This window comes from Lontra canadensis, unplaced genomic scaffold, assembly GCF_010015895.1.
Source record: "Lontra canadensis isolate GAN:19392208 unplaced genomic scaffold, GSC_riverotter_1.0 scaffold6, whole genome shotgun sequence".
NCBI classification, from domain to species: domain Eukaryota; kingdom Metazoa; phylum Chordata; class Mammalia; order Carnivora; family Mustelidae; genus Lontra; species Lontra canadensis.
In genome coordinates this window covers 605,605-623,573 of record NW_022631000.1, presented here as the reverse complement: position 1 = coordinate 623,573, position 17,969 = coordinate 605,605, and the positions used below count along the sequence as shown (strand labels likewise).

Genomic DNA, 17,969 nt, shown 5'->3' with positions numbered 1-17,969 from the left:
AACTCAGTAGAGTGACAATGCTCAGAAGAGGGGAGAGAATAGGGACCGAACTAGCATCTGTGTTATACCTATAACATCTCCTGCATCTGTGTTAGACCTATAATTCCCCTATACATATAGCAGTAGGATCTCCAGAGATGTTCTGTAGCCAGCATTCCATACTCTACAGTGCCAGATCAAAAGGAAGTTGAAGCATAGAAGTATGGAAATTGTCATAGAGAATATCAGTCACCAAGAACTTTTGATTTCACCTTTTTAAATATAACTTTAGTTTGCCCCTTCCTCCTTCATCCCTTTCCTACTACTGACCTCATTCAGAACATCTTCACTACTCTATTCTCCACTTTAAATCACCCTTTAAAATACCAGTCAGGGATAAAAAATGTGAGTACTCCTACCTCTTACTTTAGGTATTTATAGTTGGCATCTTTTCATGCTGTTATCAAGGAGTAGAGGGGACTAGAGGCCAAGTTTTGCCTGTTCCATCAAGGCTTCTACAATGCCAAAGGCCCACAAGCAAATCCTCTGCCCCTGGAGCAGTTCCACGTAGTCAACAGAATGCCAGCCTGAGGTTCACAATATCTCGGTCTGTCTCCATTTCTGTGGCCTTAAAGTCGTCATGAACTCAATGAAAGGAGTTGTCCAACAAACAAGATGGGTTGTCTCTGAGAGCCTATTGCTACAAATCTTAGTATGTGACTGACTTCTTGTCATGTTAGCATTCATGTCTGACCCGTGCAATACTGAGCTCAAGATCTTCTACTTCCACATTCAGCCAGACCAGTTTCCCTTATCACGTTCCCTTGCTGTGTGGAAGGCAATGCTCTACCTAGAAACCTGAGCATCTTCCTTGACTTTTCTTTATTCCCATCTAATTAGTCACTACGTTCATAAATATCCTTCATGTCAGCCTTCATGTCAGCCTCCCCGTCCAAGCCCACTGACCCTGCGGTTCAGGTTCACTGTCACTGCTTTTAACTCTACAGGTCACTGGGCTAGTCTATGGATGAGCTCTTCCTGGCTTCCAGTCTTGATCTCTCTATAATCTATTCCTCACCCTCCTGCCTAGTTGAGTTTTCTGAAATAAAAATTTAATAATGTCACACTTTCTTAGAACCCTTTAGGGGTTTCTCAGTGTTATAAAAATAAAATCCCAGGGCGCCTGGGTGGCTCAGTTGGTTAAAGCCTCTGCCTTCAGCTCAGGTCAAGATCCCAGGGTCCTGGGATTGAGCCCTGCATTGGGCTCTCTGCTCAGCAGGGAGCCTGCTTTCCCCCTTTCTCTCTGCCTGCCCCTCTGCCTCGTAGTGATCTCTGTCAAATAAATAAATAAAAATCTTTAAAAAATAAATAAATAAAATCCCGACTCCTTAGCCTGTCTTAGATCTTGCTCCTATCAATGTTTCTGGACTCGTTTTTCAGCTCTTCTTGTTAAACCAGCAGCAGTTAACTTCATTGAGCTCCCTCAACATGATTGACCTCGATTGCCTTGGTGCCTGTGAGCCAGCCTACTTTCCCTGTAGCTTCAGATCACTTTGTCTCTTTATTCAAGATTTTATCCAAGAGGAAGATCACTTTCTTCACTTTGTCTTTCTATTCAAGATTCAGCTGGAGTTTCATATCCACCATAGTTTATACCTCCAAAATGGACAGAAATGATTTTGTTCACCTTCCCCACAGAACGTAGGCTCCTCTTGTTGAACTTCTTATGTCCACTGCCTACATTAGTTCTATAGCATAGTGAGGTCTAACAGACATCCAATACATACTTATTGATTAAATTTGTTAGAAGAGTTGAATGCATCAGGGGTTTATAGTGGAGTCGAACAAGATGACTGCCAGAGTCCTTCCCAACTCTCAGCTTTTCATTTGAAGATAGTCGTCCCTTCCATGGTTTTGAATATCACATCCATTTATTACTCTCACCCATGACTTCAAGGCACTCCTCAACCTGAGCTTTAGACAAAAATGTCCACCTGCCTGTTACATAACTTCAAATTCTAGCTGCTGAGTGAGCATCTCAAATTCAGCAGGTCCAAAATTAATTCACTTGCCTGTACAACCTGACACAACTTTCCGGTTTTCTGTAGTTGTTAATGACCCCATCCTTTTCTTGGGGGCCCATATTAAAAACACCCAGGATGGCACCTTTCTCCTAAAACCAATCATTGCCTAGTCCTATGGACTCCCCTTTCCCAAAACCAGTTGTTTTTGTCACTACATTTACTTACAGACTCCATCGAATTTGTTGCACTCTGACTTTCATGATGTATTTCCATCTCTGTACCAATACTAGATCCTGGAAAGATTTCTGTATTATGGCTGTAAATCCCCCAATTCTCAGCATAAGTTTTGCTAACAGATAGCAGGTGGTCAACAACTCTTGGCAGAATGGCTGAATGAATGTTAGGATGTTAGGTTTAAACTGCTTTTGGGGCATGGATCTTGTTATATGCTTTTTTTTTTTTTTTTTTTGTCCAGCTCCGAATATAGTAAATCGAGTAAAAGGCATAGGAAACAAGAAATACATATTCTTTTATATTGAACAGTGTATTTTTTATTTTAAAGTGGAGTTGCTGCAACAACTGGCTGTAGTTTTAATTTCACAAATAAAACACGCTCTGCTATTTTTTGGTAAAATGTTTCTTAGCCTCAGCTCCCAGCTAAAGCCATCCAGGATCCTGGTTTCCCACCCCTTCCAGTGGCCTGATGCGCGGCAGGGGCGGAGCAATGAAAAAGCTGGGCCTGAGGAGCCAGGAGAGTGGGATGGGGGAAGTCCCGGAAGTCATTGACCAGAGCGAGCGGCGGCCTCAGCGAGATCAGCTTGGGCAGCGGTCCCAACAATAACAGGCGCGCGGGCCGGGCGGGGCTGCCGGGGGCCCGAGCTTGGGGGCGGAACCCGGATTGGGGGAGGCGGGTGGGACGCATTGCTAAGGCTGCAGGGGATTGGAGGAGAGAGATGAGGGGCGGTTGAGCTCAAGGAGTGGGCCGGGGACCTAACGGGCCGACAGAGGAGAGAGCGTGTTGATTGGGAGGCGCGGAGGGAGACGGACCGGAGCCAACTGCGGATTGGCCGCGGCGGGTAGAAGAGGCGTGGTCAGTGCGCGCCAGAGGGAGCGCGAGGGAGCGGGCGGCTGGCCTGCCTGCCAGCTATCCGGAGACCCGGGCGTGTGCTGCGAGAGCCCGGGTCGGGTTGAGGAACGCGGTGCGGGAGGCGCGTCCCCCCCCAGCTCCTCCGCGGCTCGACTACCCCCCCCCCTTCCTTTCCTCTCTTGCCCTGCGCTCTGGTCTGGGGTCTCGGGGCAGGGAACGGAGGGAAGGAACTAAAGAGGAGGAGGCGAAAGCGGAGCGAGGGGCAGAGAGGGTCCCGGCGCGGGGCGCAGTGCGCGCTGCCTCTGGCTCCCCAGTCCGAGCCACCGCCTCCTCGCCCGGGGCGTCCGCACTATGCAGGCGGACTGCGGGCCACCGCGATGGGGAGCCGGGCTGTGCTGAGAGCCGGGCGCAGCCCTCACAGTCTCCGAGTCCGGGCCGCGGCCGCCGCCCCCGCCCGGGCCGCGCTCCCCTTCTCCCGCCCTCTCCCTCCCCTCTGCAACTCCTCCTCCTTCCCCATGCCTCTGTTCCTCTTGCTCCTACTTATCCTGGTCCTGCTGCTCGAGGACACCGGAGCCCAGCAAGGTGAGTGGTCCGCGGGGAGTGCGCAGCGCGCGGAGCCCCAGGGGCGGCGGGGGCACTGGGGGAGCCTCCGGGATGCCGGGTCTCCTGGTGGGGTGCCGAATCTGCAGATGCACGGGGGAGGTGCGGTGCGCTTCGGTGCCTGGCCAGACCTGGCCGAGCACTCGCTGGGTTCATTTGCAAAGGTGGGCTCTGCCTGTTGTCCCTCAAGTTGGCGCGGCTTTACTTTTTGACAAGGCCTTTGGTTTTTCCGAAAAGAGAGAAGCGAGACCCATGAAGGCCTCCGTTTTGGTATTGGATTTTTCTGGGGAAAATCTTTGGGAGGAAAAAGAGTAGTTTTGGAAGTGTGACCCCTAAAGTTAAGGTTACACTGATGGACAGAGTAGAAAGCCAAGGTAATTAAGTAGCATCTTAAACCAATTAAAGGCAGGTGGCGATAATTATCATCTTTTGTGAAAGTGCTCAGGTTCAAAAGCGAATTGATTCTTGTTAGCTTCGAGTCGAATTCAGGACATGCCCTTTATGATACCTTACTGTTACTCCTGTTGGTGATCTGGATTGCCTGGGTCAGACACTCAGTCTGACCCAAGGCACGTGCTGTGTTCCCAGATGGAGCATTCGGAGTTAAAAGGGTAAGCCCTTCCAGAAAGTGACAAAACTTTTTTTTTTTTCCCCACCCACAGTCCTTGAAATACCTATTTCAGAACTGAGCAAAACTGTTTATTGAATAATCATCATAATGGAAAGAGAATGCAAGGCTGATTCCTCCCCCACCCTTTAGTACTATTTTCAGGCAGCGAACCACAATTCTTGAATCAGTTTGGCATCAGTTATTGGACACATTTTTCCATTGCATTTTCTTCTTTATTGCAGTGAGAAGGATATGGGTTGAACTGTTGCTTATTGCTGGGAAGATTTTTATTTTAGGTTGATCTCCATGTTTAAGTCCCGGTGAAAAGTTGCTCATATGGTTTTCAGAGAAGTGTAGAATCATGGCCATAGATAGGCCTGTCATTATGAAGATGCTGAAACTTTGACAGGCATGTGGAAGTGTAATGTAACAATAAAGAAGAATATATTTGGTAAACTGACCTCTTTTAGCTCTAGGCACATTTCTACACAGTGTAACTTAAAATTCAGATGCTTAGCATTCATGATTTTAGTTAGATTATCTTCTTATATTCTTAAACATCAGCACTTAATAAATTGAGTTGTGATATCCTTCCCCCCACTGAAGTTTTAGAGTGTATGCTTGTATTTTCCTCCTAGTAGGAGAAACAAAAAACAAGAAGGCTTACCTACAGTCAGCGCTGATTGGGACTTACTTTGTGGCAAGCACAGTTCTAGGTGATACATGTGTATTAAGTCGGTTAATCCTCACCACACCCATCCAAAAAAGTGTTATCCCATTTCAAACATAAGGGAACCGAGACACAAAAAATACAAGGTACGTTGATACAGAAAGGAATGTAACTACATAAGCGGAATACTCTGTTTTGCTTATTTCTAGACTGAGACTGTTTATATCTTTTTTTTTTTTTAAATCTTTGAACAGTATAGAATCAGTTATATCTCCAAGCTTCAGAACTTCATGAACCAGACCTAAATAACATGCAACATTCCCTTATTTTCTTCCAAGGTGTAATTTCAGTTTTTAGCACAGCCTTTTAACAAATAATGGTCCTCTTTCACAGTGATGTCTTATATAAACTGTAGATTAACACAAATAGAAACGCTGGTGGTAATTTAAAAGACTTCTGACTTCTAGTTCTTTTGATTGGGTAAATTTTGTGAAGTTATTTAATTTCCTTGTACTTCAGTTTTCTACATCAGTGATATGAGAATAAATACCTATTTTGTAGCCTAACAAAGATGAAATAATAGTACATAGGAGTTTTGTAAATGGAAAAGCATAATGTAGCTTTAAGTGATTATCATTATTAATTTTGAGTTTATGAAGTTGATAAAGAAGAACAAGTCGGGTATATATTACTGGAAACTCAGGAGTTTTGAGATTTCAATTCCCTATTTTTTAAAAATAACTTTTTTTTACCCAAAGGACCCTGATGAAGTCTGTAGTGGAATTGCATTTAAACCAGTCTTAACTAATCTAACAGACATGCTTTGGAGTCCACTGTATTCCCTCACATAAGCTGAAAAGAAGTCTAATTTCAAAATGAGAAGCAGTGTTTTAAAACACCTATAGAATTTTTAATAATGGAAATGTCTACATATTATAGTGTTAAATGACAAACTGTACTTTTTACTCTATAAGAAATCTTAGGAAGAAGACTGAAAAGAAGTAATAGTAGTTGCCTTTTGGTGGTAGAGTTGTAGGTAATTTCTGTTTGCTTTTCCAAATTTTCTGCAGTTAACATACAGTCAAAATATAAACTGTGGAAAAAATGTTTTGTGATATTTAGGTTTTCCTTTCTTTAGCCAGTCTAGGTAGAAGTGCATTTAATGTATATGTTGTAGAGAACTATACCTCGGGAATTTTTAAAAATCTTTCAGACATCATTGTAAAGTAGCAGATGTTACTCTCATTCCAGTTCCAGTTGACCCTTGAACAACACAGGTTTGAACTGCACGGATAGCTGCCAGTTTTTTTTCTAATAAACATATTAGAAGATTTTTTGGTGATTTACAATAATTTGAAAAAACTCACAGAGGAACTGCATAGCCTAGAAATATTTTTAAAATGTTGAAAAAGTTAGGTATTATTATAAGAATACAGTATATAATACCAGTAACGTACAGAATACGTGTCAATTGACTTACATGTAAGGCTGGTTAGTTTTCTGGTCAGCAGTAAGTTCTTGGAGAGAGTGCAGTGTTACAGATGGATTTTTGACTATGCACGGGGAGGTCAGCACCCTTAACCCCTGCCTTGTTCAAGAATCATATGTAGTGCTATATACATAGCTATTCCTGAGCATATTTTCTGCTGACAGAGTGATTTCTCTTTTCATTTGGCTCAGAATAAAATTTATCATTGGTCTGAAAATTAGTCAGCCTTTCACAACAGAGATGTATTTTAAACAATATTATTTCATTTACTTATAGATTATATTTCCTCACATTTAATTGTACAATGATGGTGTTTTAGATACAGCTTCCATTGTTGTATTTTTAAGTTCTAATTTTTTAAAAAATATTTTTATTTATTTATTTGACAGAGTGAGAGAAAGATCACAAGTAGGCAGAGAGGCTGGGGGGGGTGTGGGGGATGGGGAAGCAGGCTCCCTGCTGAGCAGAGAACCTTATGTGAGGCTCTGAGGCTCTGAGGCTCGATCCCAGGACTCTGGGATCATGACCTGACCCGAAGGCAGAGGCTTAACCCACTGAGCCACCCAGGAGCCCCTTAAGATCTAAATTTGATGTTGAGTTCATCTTCAAAATCTTTTTATTGTTGAAAGCATTTTTTTTCTGTAACACATCTGAAAAACTTAAATTGGTCAAATTTATCATGCTGATTGCATCTTTGCTACTGTAATGAATGTATTTAATAGGAAGTTGAAAGTCTACTATGAATGTTTCTGTGTCCCTGATTTACATTTCGACTAGAAATTTGTGTCTCTTCATCTCAGGAGCTCAGCTTCCTAGTTCATGTTCTGGAGGGCTTTGCTACTACTTTCTGGGTTAGATTATTTGAATGTGGTAACATATCAGGGAATTTTTACGATTTATTAAAACTGACTTGTTTTTGCCTAGTGATACGAACTATTTGTGAAGGTATTGATTTTTATTTACTCATCTATGAAACAAGTCAAGTTCATTCTTAATAGTTCAATTTCACAATGAGGTCCGAATTAATGTGTGGGGGAAAATTCTTTTCTGTCAAGTAATGGCTTTATTTGGTTGTGATGCAGATAAATAGTTTTTCAACAATATTTGTGAATTGTCAGAAATGAACACATCTCCCTCAGTAATAAATATTTTTAATTATTTCTAATATCAGCTTTAGGTTAATTTAGAATTTTCAGTTGTCTTTTTTTGGTTTGATAAAACATTAGGCCTCTTACATATAGTTTTGTTCAGAGGCAAAAATCAAAGCATCCTTTTTCTGCTATATTTCTAACTAATGTTGCCCAGTGAGAATTAGATATATAACATAAATTCCACGTGTGCTAATGACTAGATTTAAAATCCACATTTTTAAAACTTATAAATGAAAAATTAACTGTAAAATTTTTGTTCATCACTTTAGGTAGCTTTCCATATGTTACAAGCAAAGAGGAAATACGATTTCCCACTGGAGATGGTTAATAATTCTATCCAAACATCTGAGCTTCATTCTAGAAGACTAACATAAAAATAAAACAAAACAGAAAAACCTTAAGATCATGAAATCTGTGTAAGTGAAAGTACCAGTGCTGCTATGAAAATGACAAATGAGTTAATTTCCAAAAAGAAATTATGAGATTATAGTATGACATGGAAAGACTACATGTTCATAGAGGTAGTTTTAGGTTTAGGATTATACTTTACAAAATGAACCTAGGATGTGAAAGTTCAGGTGGTAATATTGCACATTAATTGAATACAAGTAAATAGTTTCTATTTGAACTTCTTCATTAGTTGAATGGATGTAGAATGATGACATAAAATTATTGGGATTAGGAGAAGCTTCATAGAGATAGTGAAATGTGGTTGTTGAAATATGAAGTGAGACAACGTGGCAGTTTTTCTTCTGTGGCTCATGGATTCAGTTTACAACCTTACCACGGCCTTGCCACTTTATTTTTTAAATACTGTACAGATAATTGTAGTTGTTCAAAACCAAAAACTTAATTGCTGATTACCCACACCCACAGTTCTACCCCCGATCTATCAATTTATGATTTTTATGTTTCTTCCTATTCCATATTCATCTACATAATAATCTTGCATGGTTGTAACTTTAGTCATGTTGTGTTATGTTCTGTAGACATGTTGTGTTGAAATTAATTGTGTAACCTAATTTAAGACACACAAGCATACTTAAAAATACAGCAAAAAAATTCAAAATGTAAAAATTCATCACAAGACATTATTTATGAAGTAATTATTGTTTGGAATTGCTGCTGCAGTATTTTCTTGGTCCATTTGATTAAATTCTTCATTGAGGGTGGGATCTTTAAAAAGGTATTTCAGTTCAAAATATTAGCTTAGAAACCTACATAATACTAATTTCCCAGATCATTATGTAGATTAAGTCAGTATAATCCGCAAGGACAGAAAATACAGATAATCAAATAAACTAGTATTTAATGAGTGTCAGTTTCCACTGAAACAGATGGGATAATGGGGTGATCTTAAAAGTAAGCTAAAACATTATCTTCTAGAACAGCCTGCACTCTGAAGGATATGTACTTGGAAGAAAAATGTTGATTAGCTACTTGAATTATGGGGAAGAGCCCCCAAGGTGCAGGCTTCCTCAGCTGCTTTCTGAGAATGGGCCAAGTTTCTTGCAGGGCTTTTATTGAGCTGGTTGCATGCAAGTGTGCAGTCAAAACTAAATTGTGGTTGATCAAAGAAAAGATGCTGGTACTCCTTATCATCCTTTCATTAAGAACTTGCAGCATGAAGTAGTACCAACTCTGAGCCTCCAGGCATGTGTGCACATATGTCAGTACAGTTCTGAGACATTTAGAAAAGAGTGAAACATTGTAATTGTTTATAGGGAACCTACAGTCTCGTTGGGGAAATAATGATCTGTAAGTTGAATTATATAGAAAAATAAGCAAGGGAAGTTGCCTGTTGCTGTGGGTTTGAAGGAAAGAAGAGCTCATAGGAAGTAGGAGATAAAGTGCTTGCTAATGGGGTGCCTGGGTGGCTCAGTGGGTTAAAGCCTCTGCCTTTGGCTCGGGTCATGATCCCAGAGTCCTGGGATCGAGCCCCGCATCGGGGTCTCTGCTCAGCAGGGAGCCTGTTTCCCTTCCTCTCTCTCTGCCTGCCTACTTGTAATCTCTGTCTGTCAAATAAATAAATAAAATCTTAAAAAAAAAAAGTGGTTGCTGATAAAGTGTTTTAACTGAGTGAGCTTTAAAGGATTGATAGGTTTGTAGTCCACAGGGAAGACAGATATTTGAGAAGGAAGAGTACGGCATCAGAACAGAAAGAAGTCAGGAAAGCCTGGGAGTGCAAAAGCCTGTCCTCTTGCAATGAGTAGCAAGACTCTAAGCCCGTGGTCCTGGCTTCCATCTTGAGCCCCATGCCTAGCATGCTCCTGCCTAATAATTGGGGGGCAGATATTGGCTGGTTGGTTGCTGCTGGCCATGGTTCTTAAGCATGGGGGTTCTGCCTTCCTGGAGCAGTGTGGCTGGCAGCCTCTTGATGACCTGTATGATACAATCCAAACTCCTTTGCATATTATAAATGTGATTTTTTCCACCCACGTTCTGGTCTCTCCCGTCCTCCCTGACTTAATTTCATACCAGCATCCCTCAACTTTTATCTGTAGTTTTTGTGTAAGACTGAGCTACTTTTTACTGTTCTAAAGTATACTTTCATGGTTTTTTGTTTTTGTTTTTTTGCCTTGTTCCCTATGCTGACTTCTTTATATATGCTATTTTCTCTACTTAAAGAGAAAGGAGTCTTTCTTTCTTTGCATGGTAAACTTCTAATCTTCCTTCAGAACCCTTCTTGGATATTATCCTGGAAAAGAGGTCTTTAACCATCACCACACACTCATCTCCAGACAGGGCTTTTCAGTTACTTCTCATTCAGTAATCACACTGGATATATGTATTTGTCCTGGCAGAAAATCACTTAGACTGATTTTCTTATTTCTAATACTTAGCATGATGTATGTCATACAAAAAATATGAATTAAGAACCCATTTCTGGAGTGAAGGTGCTGCTCCAGCTACCTGATTTGATGTTAGTCTCTGGGTGTCTACACACCCTTCATGCTGTTGTTGGTTGTCACCTCCCCACAGTTAGCAGTCTGAGCCTGCGCTTCTCAGTCTCCTGAGAGTAGAGCCCCCTGTTGAACCTTACTTACTACCTACTCGCTCAAGGCCTAACATTCTGCTTAGTGTTTTCCAGCTCCCCTCTGTCTGGGAGGTAGACTTCTTTGCCTCCTTGGTGAGAGGAGTCCTTGCTGTAGACCTCTGCACATAGCCATGGTTTCTTCTTAGGAAACACTGTTTGTGCCCATCTTGTCAGATAGGTCGTCTTTAAGAACAATAACAGTCTAAGTCAGTGTCAGCAAATCGGGTGCACTCCTTTGCCCTGTCTTTCAGACTCTGATTTAATGGCCACCTCTGGCATTACCAGTGTTCCCCCAGTTGTAGCTCTAGTAGTTGCCTGCCTCCTTTTTCTTTGACAGCTCCAATTCCTGGAGAATGTTAAGGTAGTTTCAGTAATCTGGTCTCCAAGGAAGCGAATGAAAAATGAAGGCTGGAAAGATCAGTGGGAACAAGATTCTGGAGGACTTTCCATTGAGGGGCACACAGGAGTTTGTACCTGAAGAATTAGCAAAACATCATTCTTCGGTTCCTCTGCCTTCACCCAGTCCATTTGGCTATCTCTACGTTCACTTTCACATCCCAGCCTCCCAGGTCCCTCATCTCTTTGCTCTTCCATTGTCCTTAACTGATCCCAAATGTCCCACATGCCAGTCCCCTCTGTCTTCTCTGATTCTGGGTAGCTTAAAGTTACTGGAGAAGGTCATGTGACCCTTGTGACTAGATCTACAAAGTGAGGACTACTAATCAAATCTCCAGTGGGGCTTACCGCTCAGCAGGAACAGTGTGACTGTCCCACTTTGTAGAACTATACTCCTGCCCTGCTTCCCATCCCAGCACAGTAAAACTGCCTTCTGCCTCTTTTCCTTCTTCTTGAAATCATCTCCTCCACTTGTCCAGAACACTGCTTAATCAGGGATTGCAAGTCGTGTTTTAGTATAATTTAAATTTGAATGGTGTTTTTTTTACTTTGTACCTAGGGTCATGCTCAAAACTACCACTGACTCATGTGCATCTTTCTTCTCAGCTGTTTGCTTTCTAGGTACCTTATATCTCTGCTTTTTTTAGTGATGAACTTTCTGATGAGTAGACTACATCTGTGCTGTATCTTTTCTTGGTGTCAGGAGTACAGCGAATACTCGTTAAATGCTGATTTCCTTGCAGCCTGGTCTCTGCTCTATTGAAAACATTTAAATTGTCAGATTTTTCCTTTTTTGGCTTTGGCTTGTGTTTACTCTGAAAAACCTGAGCACTTTGTTTGTCTTCACTATTTCATACTTTGGTGGACTGTGAAAAAGCAGATACCTTGGAATCAGACAAACTTGGATTTAAATATTAGGCAAGGATATGTCCTTAACACTCTTAACTGTTTTTAAATATAGAACTCACCTCTCTTTTTAGAATGTTTGAGAGCTGGGATCAAATCTGTTTGGGTGATCAGTAAATTTTTGTTGAATGAGTGATTTAGTATGAACGGAGGTGGTTAATATGTAAGCAGATGACAGGTTTGATAATTAGGAGAAAGGGTGGAGACTTCATGGTAACTGAAGTCAGAGTAGGGAGATATCCCTGGTAAAATACAGAGTGGGGGAAGACCTGAACAACAGCAGTCAGTATTAAGAAGATAAGTCCACAAAGATGCTGGAGAAGTTGCAGTTAGTGCAAAGAACTTAGCCAGGAAAGGAGGAGGAAGTTTGCAAAGATGGCGGAGGAGTAGGGGACCCTATTTCAGCTGGTCCCTGAATTGAGCTGGATAGCTACCAGACCATTCTGAACACCCATGAAATCAGCCTGTGATGTAAGAAGATATAGCTGGATCTCTACAAATAGAATATCTCTGGTGATTGGTTTCAAGGTATGAAGTGGGGAGCTGTGATTCTACAGGCAGAAATCAGGAGATAAACAGAATGGGGAGGGAGCCTCCAGGATCTTGAAATGCTGGAAAGCAAAAGCTCTCCCCCACTGGGGACTGGACACAGACTCACAGACCGGTAGCAGTGGGGAAAGGACTTTAGGGCAGTCTCCCTAAAGGAGTTTAGGGCCCTGCATGTGAACTGGGGGTGGCTGGCGGTTTAAAAATCACAAAGGGTAGAGATGTGCCTGGACCTGGAAGTGAGGGCTGGGAGTGCTGTTGTGGGATGCACAACCCAGGACTGCAGTTTTTAGAAGCACAGACAGAAACGAGACAGTGTGGTCTGGAGAGCTCACTGAAAAACAGACTATAATCTCTGTTTTGAGACAGAGGTTTGGATGTGGTCACTTCTGCTCTGACTCTCGGAAGAGACTTGGAAAGCTGCCAGGAAAATTCACCAGAGAACAAAAGCTCCAAAAAACCAGTTTTCACTGAGCCCATCCCCCCCCCCCCCCCCCCACCGGGAAGGGCAACTCTGCCCAGAGTTGCCTGAGTAACAATGTGGCAGCCCCTCCCCCAGAAGACAGGCTGGAAGAACAAGAGGCCAACAACCCTAAGGTCCCTATAAAACAGGTGCATCTTGCTTGGGTTGTGGTCAATAACTTAGACTCCATACATTCCCTCAATCACCACTCAACAGAATGACTAAGAGGAGGAACCCCCAACACAGGGAAGATTCAGAGATTGTGACCTCTGCCACAAAACTAATGGATATGGATATAATCAAGATGTTGGGAATAGACTTCAGCATAACAGTTATGCAGATAATAGCTAGGATAAATAAAACCAGTAAATACAACATAGATTCTCTAAAGGCAGAAATGAGAGCTGATTTGGCAGAACTTAAACGTTCTGTCAATGAGATCCAATCTAACCTAGATACTTTAACAGCTGGGTAAATGAGGCAGAAGATCGAGTTAGGGATCTAGGAGACAAACTGATAGAAAAGAAGAAACAGGAGGAGGCCTGGAACAGCCAGCTTAAAATCCATGAAAACAGCATTAGAGAAATAAATGATGCCATGAAACCTTCCAGTGTCAGAATTATTGGGATCCCTGAGTGGGTGGAGAAAGAGAGGGGTCTAGAAGATATATTTGAGCGGCTCTTAGCTGAGGACATTCCTAATCTGGAAAATGAAACAGGCATTTATATCCTAGAGGCAGAGAGGACTCCTTCCGAGATCAAGGAGACCAGACCAACACCCCGGCATATAGTAGTAAAACTCACAAAACTTAGAACCAAGGAAACCATCTTAAGGGCAGTTAGGGGCAGGAGAGTCCTTACAGATGGAAGAACATCAGATTAACATCATATGTTAGAGACTGGCAAGCCAGAAAGGGCTGGCAGGACATATTCAGGGTACTAAATGAGAAGAACATGCAGCCAAGAATACTTTATCCAGCAAGGCTGTCCATGTTCATGGATGGAGAGAGAAAGCGCTTCCATGACTGGCAGAAACTGAAAGAATTTGTGACTAAGCTGGCCCTGCAAGAAATATGAAGGAGGGTTCTATAAAAACAGAAAGATGCCAAGAGTGATAGAGAGTAGAAATTTAAAGAGACCATCTATAGAAACAAGGGCTTCACAGGCAACATGACGATAATATCATATCATTCAATAATCACTCTCAACCTGAATGGCTTAAATGCTACCATAAAACGGGCACAGGGTTGCAGATTGGACAAAAAGATAGGACCCATCCATATACTGTCTATATGAGACTCATTTTGAACATAAAGATAAATCCAGACTAAAAGTGAAGGGTTAGAGAATCAACTTTCATGCCAACAGACCTCAAAAGAAACCTGGGGTAGCAATTCTCATATCAGACAAATTAGATTTTGAGCTAAAGACTGTAGTTAGAGATACAGAAGGGCACTATATTATTTTTAAAGGCTCTGTCCATCAAGAAGATCTAAGGATTGTTCATGTCTATGCCTCCAACATGGGAGCAGCCAACTACATAAGCCAACTGTTAACCAAAATAAAGGGACTTATTGATAATAATACATTAATCGTAGGAGACCTCAACACTCCACTCTCAGCATTAGATCATCTAAGCAGAAAATCAACAAAGAAACAAGAGCTTTGACACACTGGACCAGGTGGAGCTCATAGATAGATACAGAACATTCTACCCTAAAACAACAGAATGCTCATTCTTCTTGAGCACATGTGGAACTTTCTCCAGAATAGACCACATACTGGGTCACAAATCAGGTCTCAACCAATACCAAAAGATTGAGATTATTCTCTGCATATTCTCAGGCCGCAGTGCATTGAAACTGGAACTCAGTCACAAGAAAGAGTTTGGAAGAAATTCCAACCCTGGGGGGTGGGAGGCATCTGGGTGGCTCAGTTGGTTAAGCAGCTACCTTCACCTCAGGTCATGTTCCCAAGGTCCTGGGATCGAGCCCCACATTGGGCTTCCTGTTCAGCGGAGAGCCTGCTTCTCCCTTTTCCTCTTCTTGCCACTCTGCCTACTTGCGCTATCTCGCTATTTATTGTAGAATAAATAAATAAATAAAATCTTTTTTAAAAATTCAAAACTTGGAAACTAAAGACCATCCTTCTCAAGGATGTTTGGGTCAACCAGGAAGTCAAAGAAGAACTTAAACAGAAACCAATGAGAATAAAAACACATTGGTCCAAAACCTATGGGATACAGCAAAGGTGGTTCTAAGGGGGAAATACATAGCCATCCAAGCCTCACTCAAAAAAATGGAAAAATCCAGAATATGCTATCTTTACATCTTCAAGAACTGGAGAATCAACAACAAATTAAGCCTAACACACCCATGAGAAGGGAAATAAGAGCAGATATCAATGAATTAGAAACCAGAAATACAGTAGAACACATCAATGAAACTAGAGGCGGTTCTTTGAAAGAATAAGATTGATAAACCACTGGTCAGACTTACCAAACGAAAAGAGAAAGGACCCAAATTAATAAAATAATGAATGAAATGGGAGAGATCACGACTAATACCAAGGAAATAGAACAATTATCAGAAATTATTATCAACAACTATATGCCAGTAAATTAAACAACCTGGAAGAAATGGATGCATTCCTGGAAACGTATAAACTACCAAGACTGAAACAAGAAGAAATTGATAACCTGAATAGACCAATAACTAGTAACGAGATTGAAGCAGTGATCAAAAACTTCCCAAAAAACAAGAGTCCAGTACCTGATGGATTCCCTGAGGAATTCCACTGAACATTTAAAGAAAAAATTTTTTCTACCTATTCTCTTGAAGCTGTTTCAAAAAATAGAAGGAAAACTTCCAGACTCATTCTGTGAGGCCAGCATTACCTTGATCCCAAACCAGGCAAAGACCCCATCAAAAAGGAGAATTTCAGACCAATGTCCTTGATGAATATGGATGCCAAAATTCTCAACAAGATCCTAGCTAATAGGCTCCAACAGTTCAGTAAAGGGATTATCTACCGCGACCAACTGGGATTCATCCCTGCAATGCAAATCAGTCAGTGTGATAGAACACATAATAGGAGAGAGAAGAACCATATGGCCCTCTCAATGCAGAAAAAAAAATTTGACAAAATACTTCCTTTCCTGATTAAAACTCTTCAGAGTATAGGGATAGAGGGAATATGCCTCGATTTCATAAAATCCATCTGAAAAACCCACAGCAAATAACATTCTCAATGGTGAAAAGCTGAGAGCTTTTCCCTAAAGATCAGGAACTTGACAAGTATGCCTACTCTCGCCACTATTATTCAACACAGTACTAGAAGTCCTAGCAACAGCAATCAGACAGCAGTAAGAAATAAAAGGTATTCAGATTGGCGAAGAAGACGTTAAACTCTCTCTTCACAGATGACATGATACTTTATGTGGAAAACCCAAAGGAGTCCACCCCATATTACTAGAACTCATACAGCAGTTTGGTAATGTGGCAGGATACAAAATCAATGCACAGAAATCAGTTGCTTTCTTATACACTAACAATGTAACTATCAAAAAAGAAATTAGAGAATTGATTCCATTTACAGTAGCACCAAAAACCATAAGATACCTTGGAATAAACCTAACCAAAGAGGTAAAGCATCTATACTCTAGGGACTACAGAACATTCATGAAAGAAATTGAAGACACGAAAAGATGAAAAAACATTCCATGTTCATAGATCAGAAGAATAAACATTGTTAAAATATCTATGCTGCCCAGAGCAATCTACACTTTCAGTGTCATACCTGTCAAAATACCAATGGCATTTTCCAAAGTGCTGGAACAGAAAATCCTAAAAATCAGAAAGACCCCCCCCCAAATTGACAAGGAAATGTTGAAAAAGAAAAAGCTGGGGCCATCCCATTGCCTGATTTCAAGCTATATTACAAAGCTATGATCACCAGCATAGCATGGTACTGGCACAAAAACAGACACATAGATCAATGGAACAGAATAGAGAGCCCAGATATGGACCCTCAATTCTATAGTCAACTAATCTTCAACAAAGCAGGAAAAAATATCCAATGGTTAAAATATAGTCTCTTCAATAAATGGTGCTGGGAAAATTGGACGCCTATATACAGAAGAATGAAACTTGACCATTCTCTTACACCATACACAAAGATAAACTCAAAATGGTTGAAAGTCCTCAGTGTGAGACAGGAATCCATCAAAATCCTAGAGGAGAACATAGGCAGTAACCTCTTTGACAATGGCCACAGCAACTTCTTTCCAAGATATGTCTCCAAAGACAAGGGAAACAAAAGCGAAAATGAACTTTTGGGACTTCATCAAGATCAAAAGCTTCTGAACAGCAAAGGAAACAGTCAGCAAAATGAAGAGGCAACCCACGGAATGGGAGAAGATATTTGCAGATGATACTGCAGAAAAAGGGCTGATATCCAAGATCTATAAAGAACTTCTTAAACTTAGCACTCAAAAAAACAAATAAGCCAGTCAAGAAATGGGCAAAAGACATGAACAGACATTTCTTAAAAGAAGACATACAAGTGGCTAACAGACACTCGGAAAAAGTTGATCATCATTAGCCATCAGGGAAATTCAAATCAAAAGCACACTGAAATACCATATTACACCACTTAGAATGGCAACAATTGACAAGGCAAGAAACAACAAATGTTGGAGAGGTTGTGAAGAATGGGTAACCCTCTTACACTGTTGGTGGGAATGTAAGTTGGTACAGCCACTTTGGAAAACAGTGTGGAGGTTCCTCAAAAAAATTAAAAATAAAGCTACCCTATGCCCCAGCAATTGCACTACTGGGTATTTACCCCAAAGATAAGATGTAGTGAAAAGAAGGGCCATATGCACCCCAGTGTTCATAGCAATGTCCACAATAGCCAAACTGTGGAAAGAGCTGAGATGCCCTTCAGCAGACAGATGGATAAAGATATGGTCCGTATATGCAATGGAATACTACTCAGCCATCAGAAAGGAT

General features: G+C 41.3%; 1 protein-coding gene across 1 annotated transcript in view; it reads left to right on the top strand.

The window, feature by feature from the left end:
• Window positions 1-3,467: 3,467 nt before the first annotated feature.
• The window catches only part of DCBLD2 (discoidin, CUB and LCCL domain containing 2), a 90,832-nt gene continuing 76,330 nt past the window's right edge, over window positions 3,468-17,969 (top strand). Inside the window, exon 1 of the mRNA XM_032852012.1 lies at window positions 3,468-3,672. Within this exon, the coding sequence (XP_032707903.1) occupies window positions 3,468-3,672 (205 nt within the window). The remainder of the gene's footprint in view (window positions 3,673-17,969) is intronic.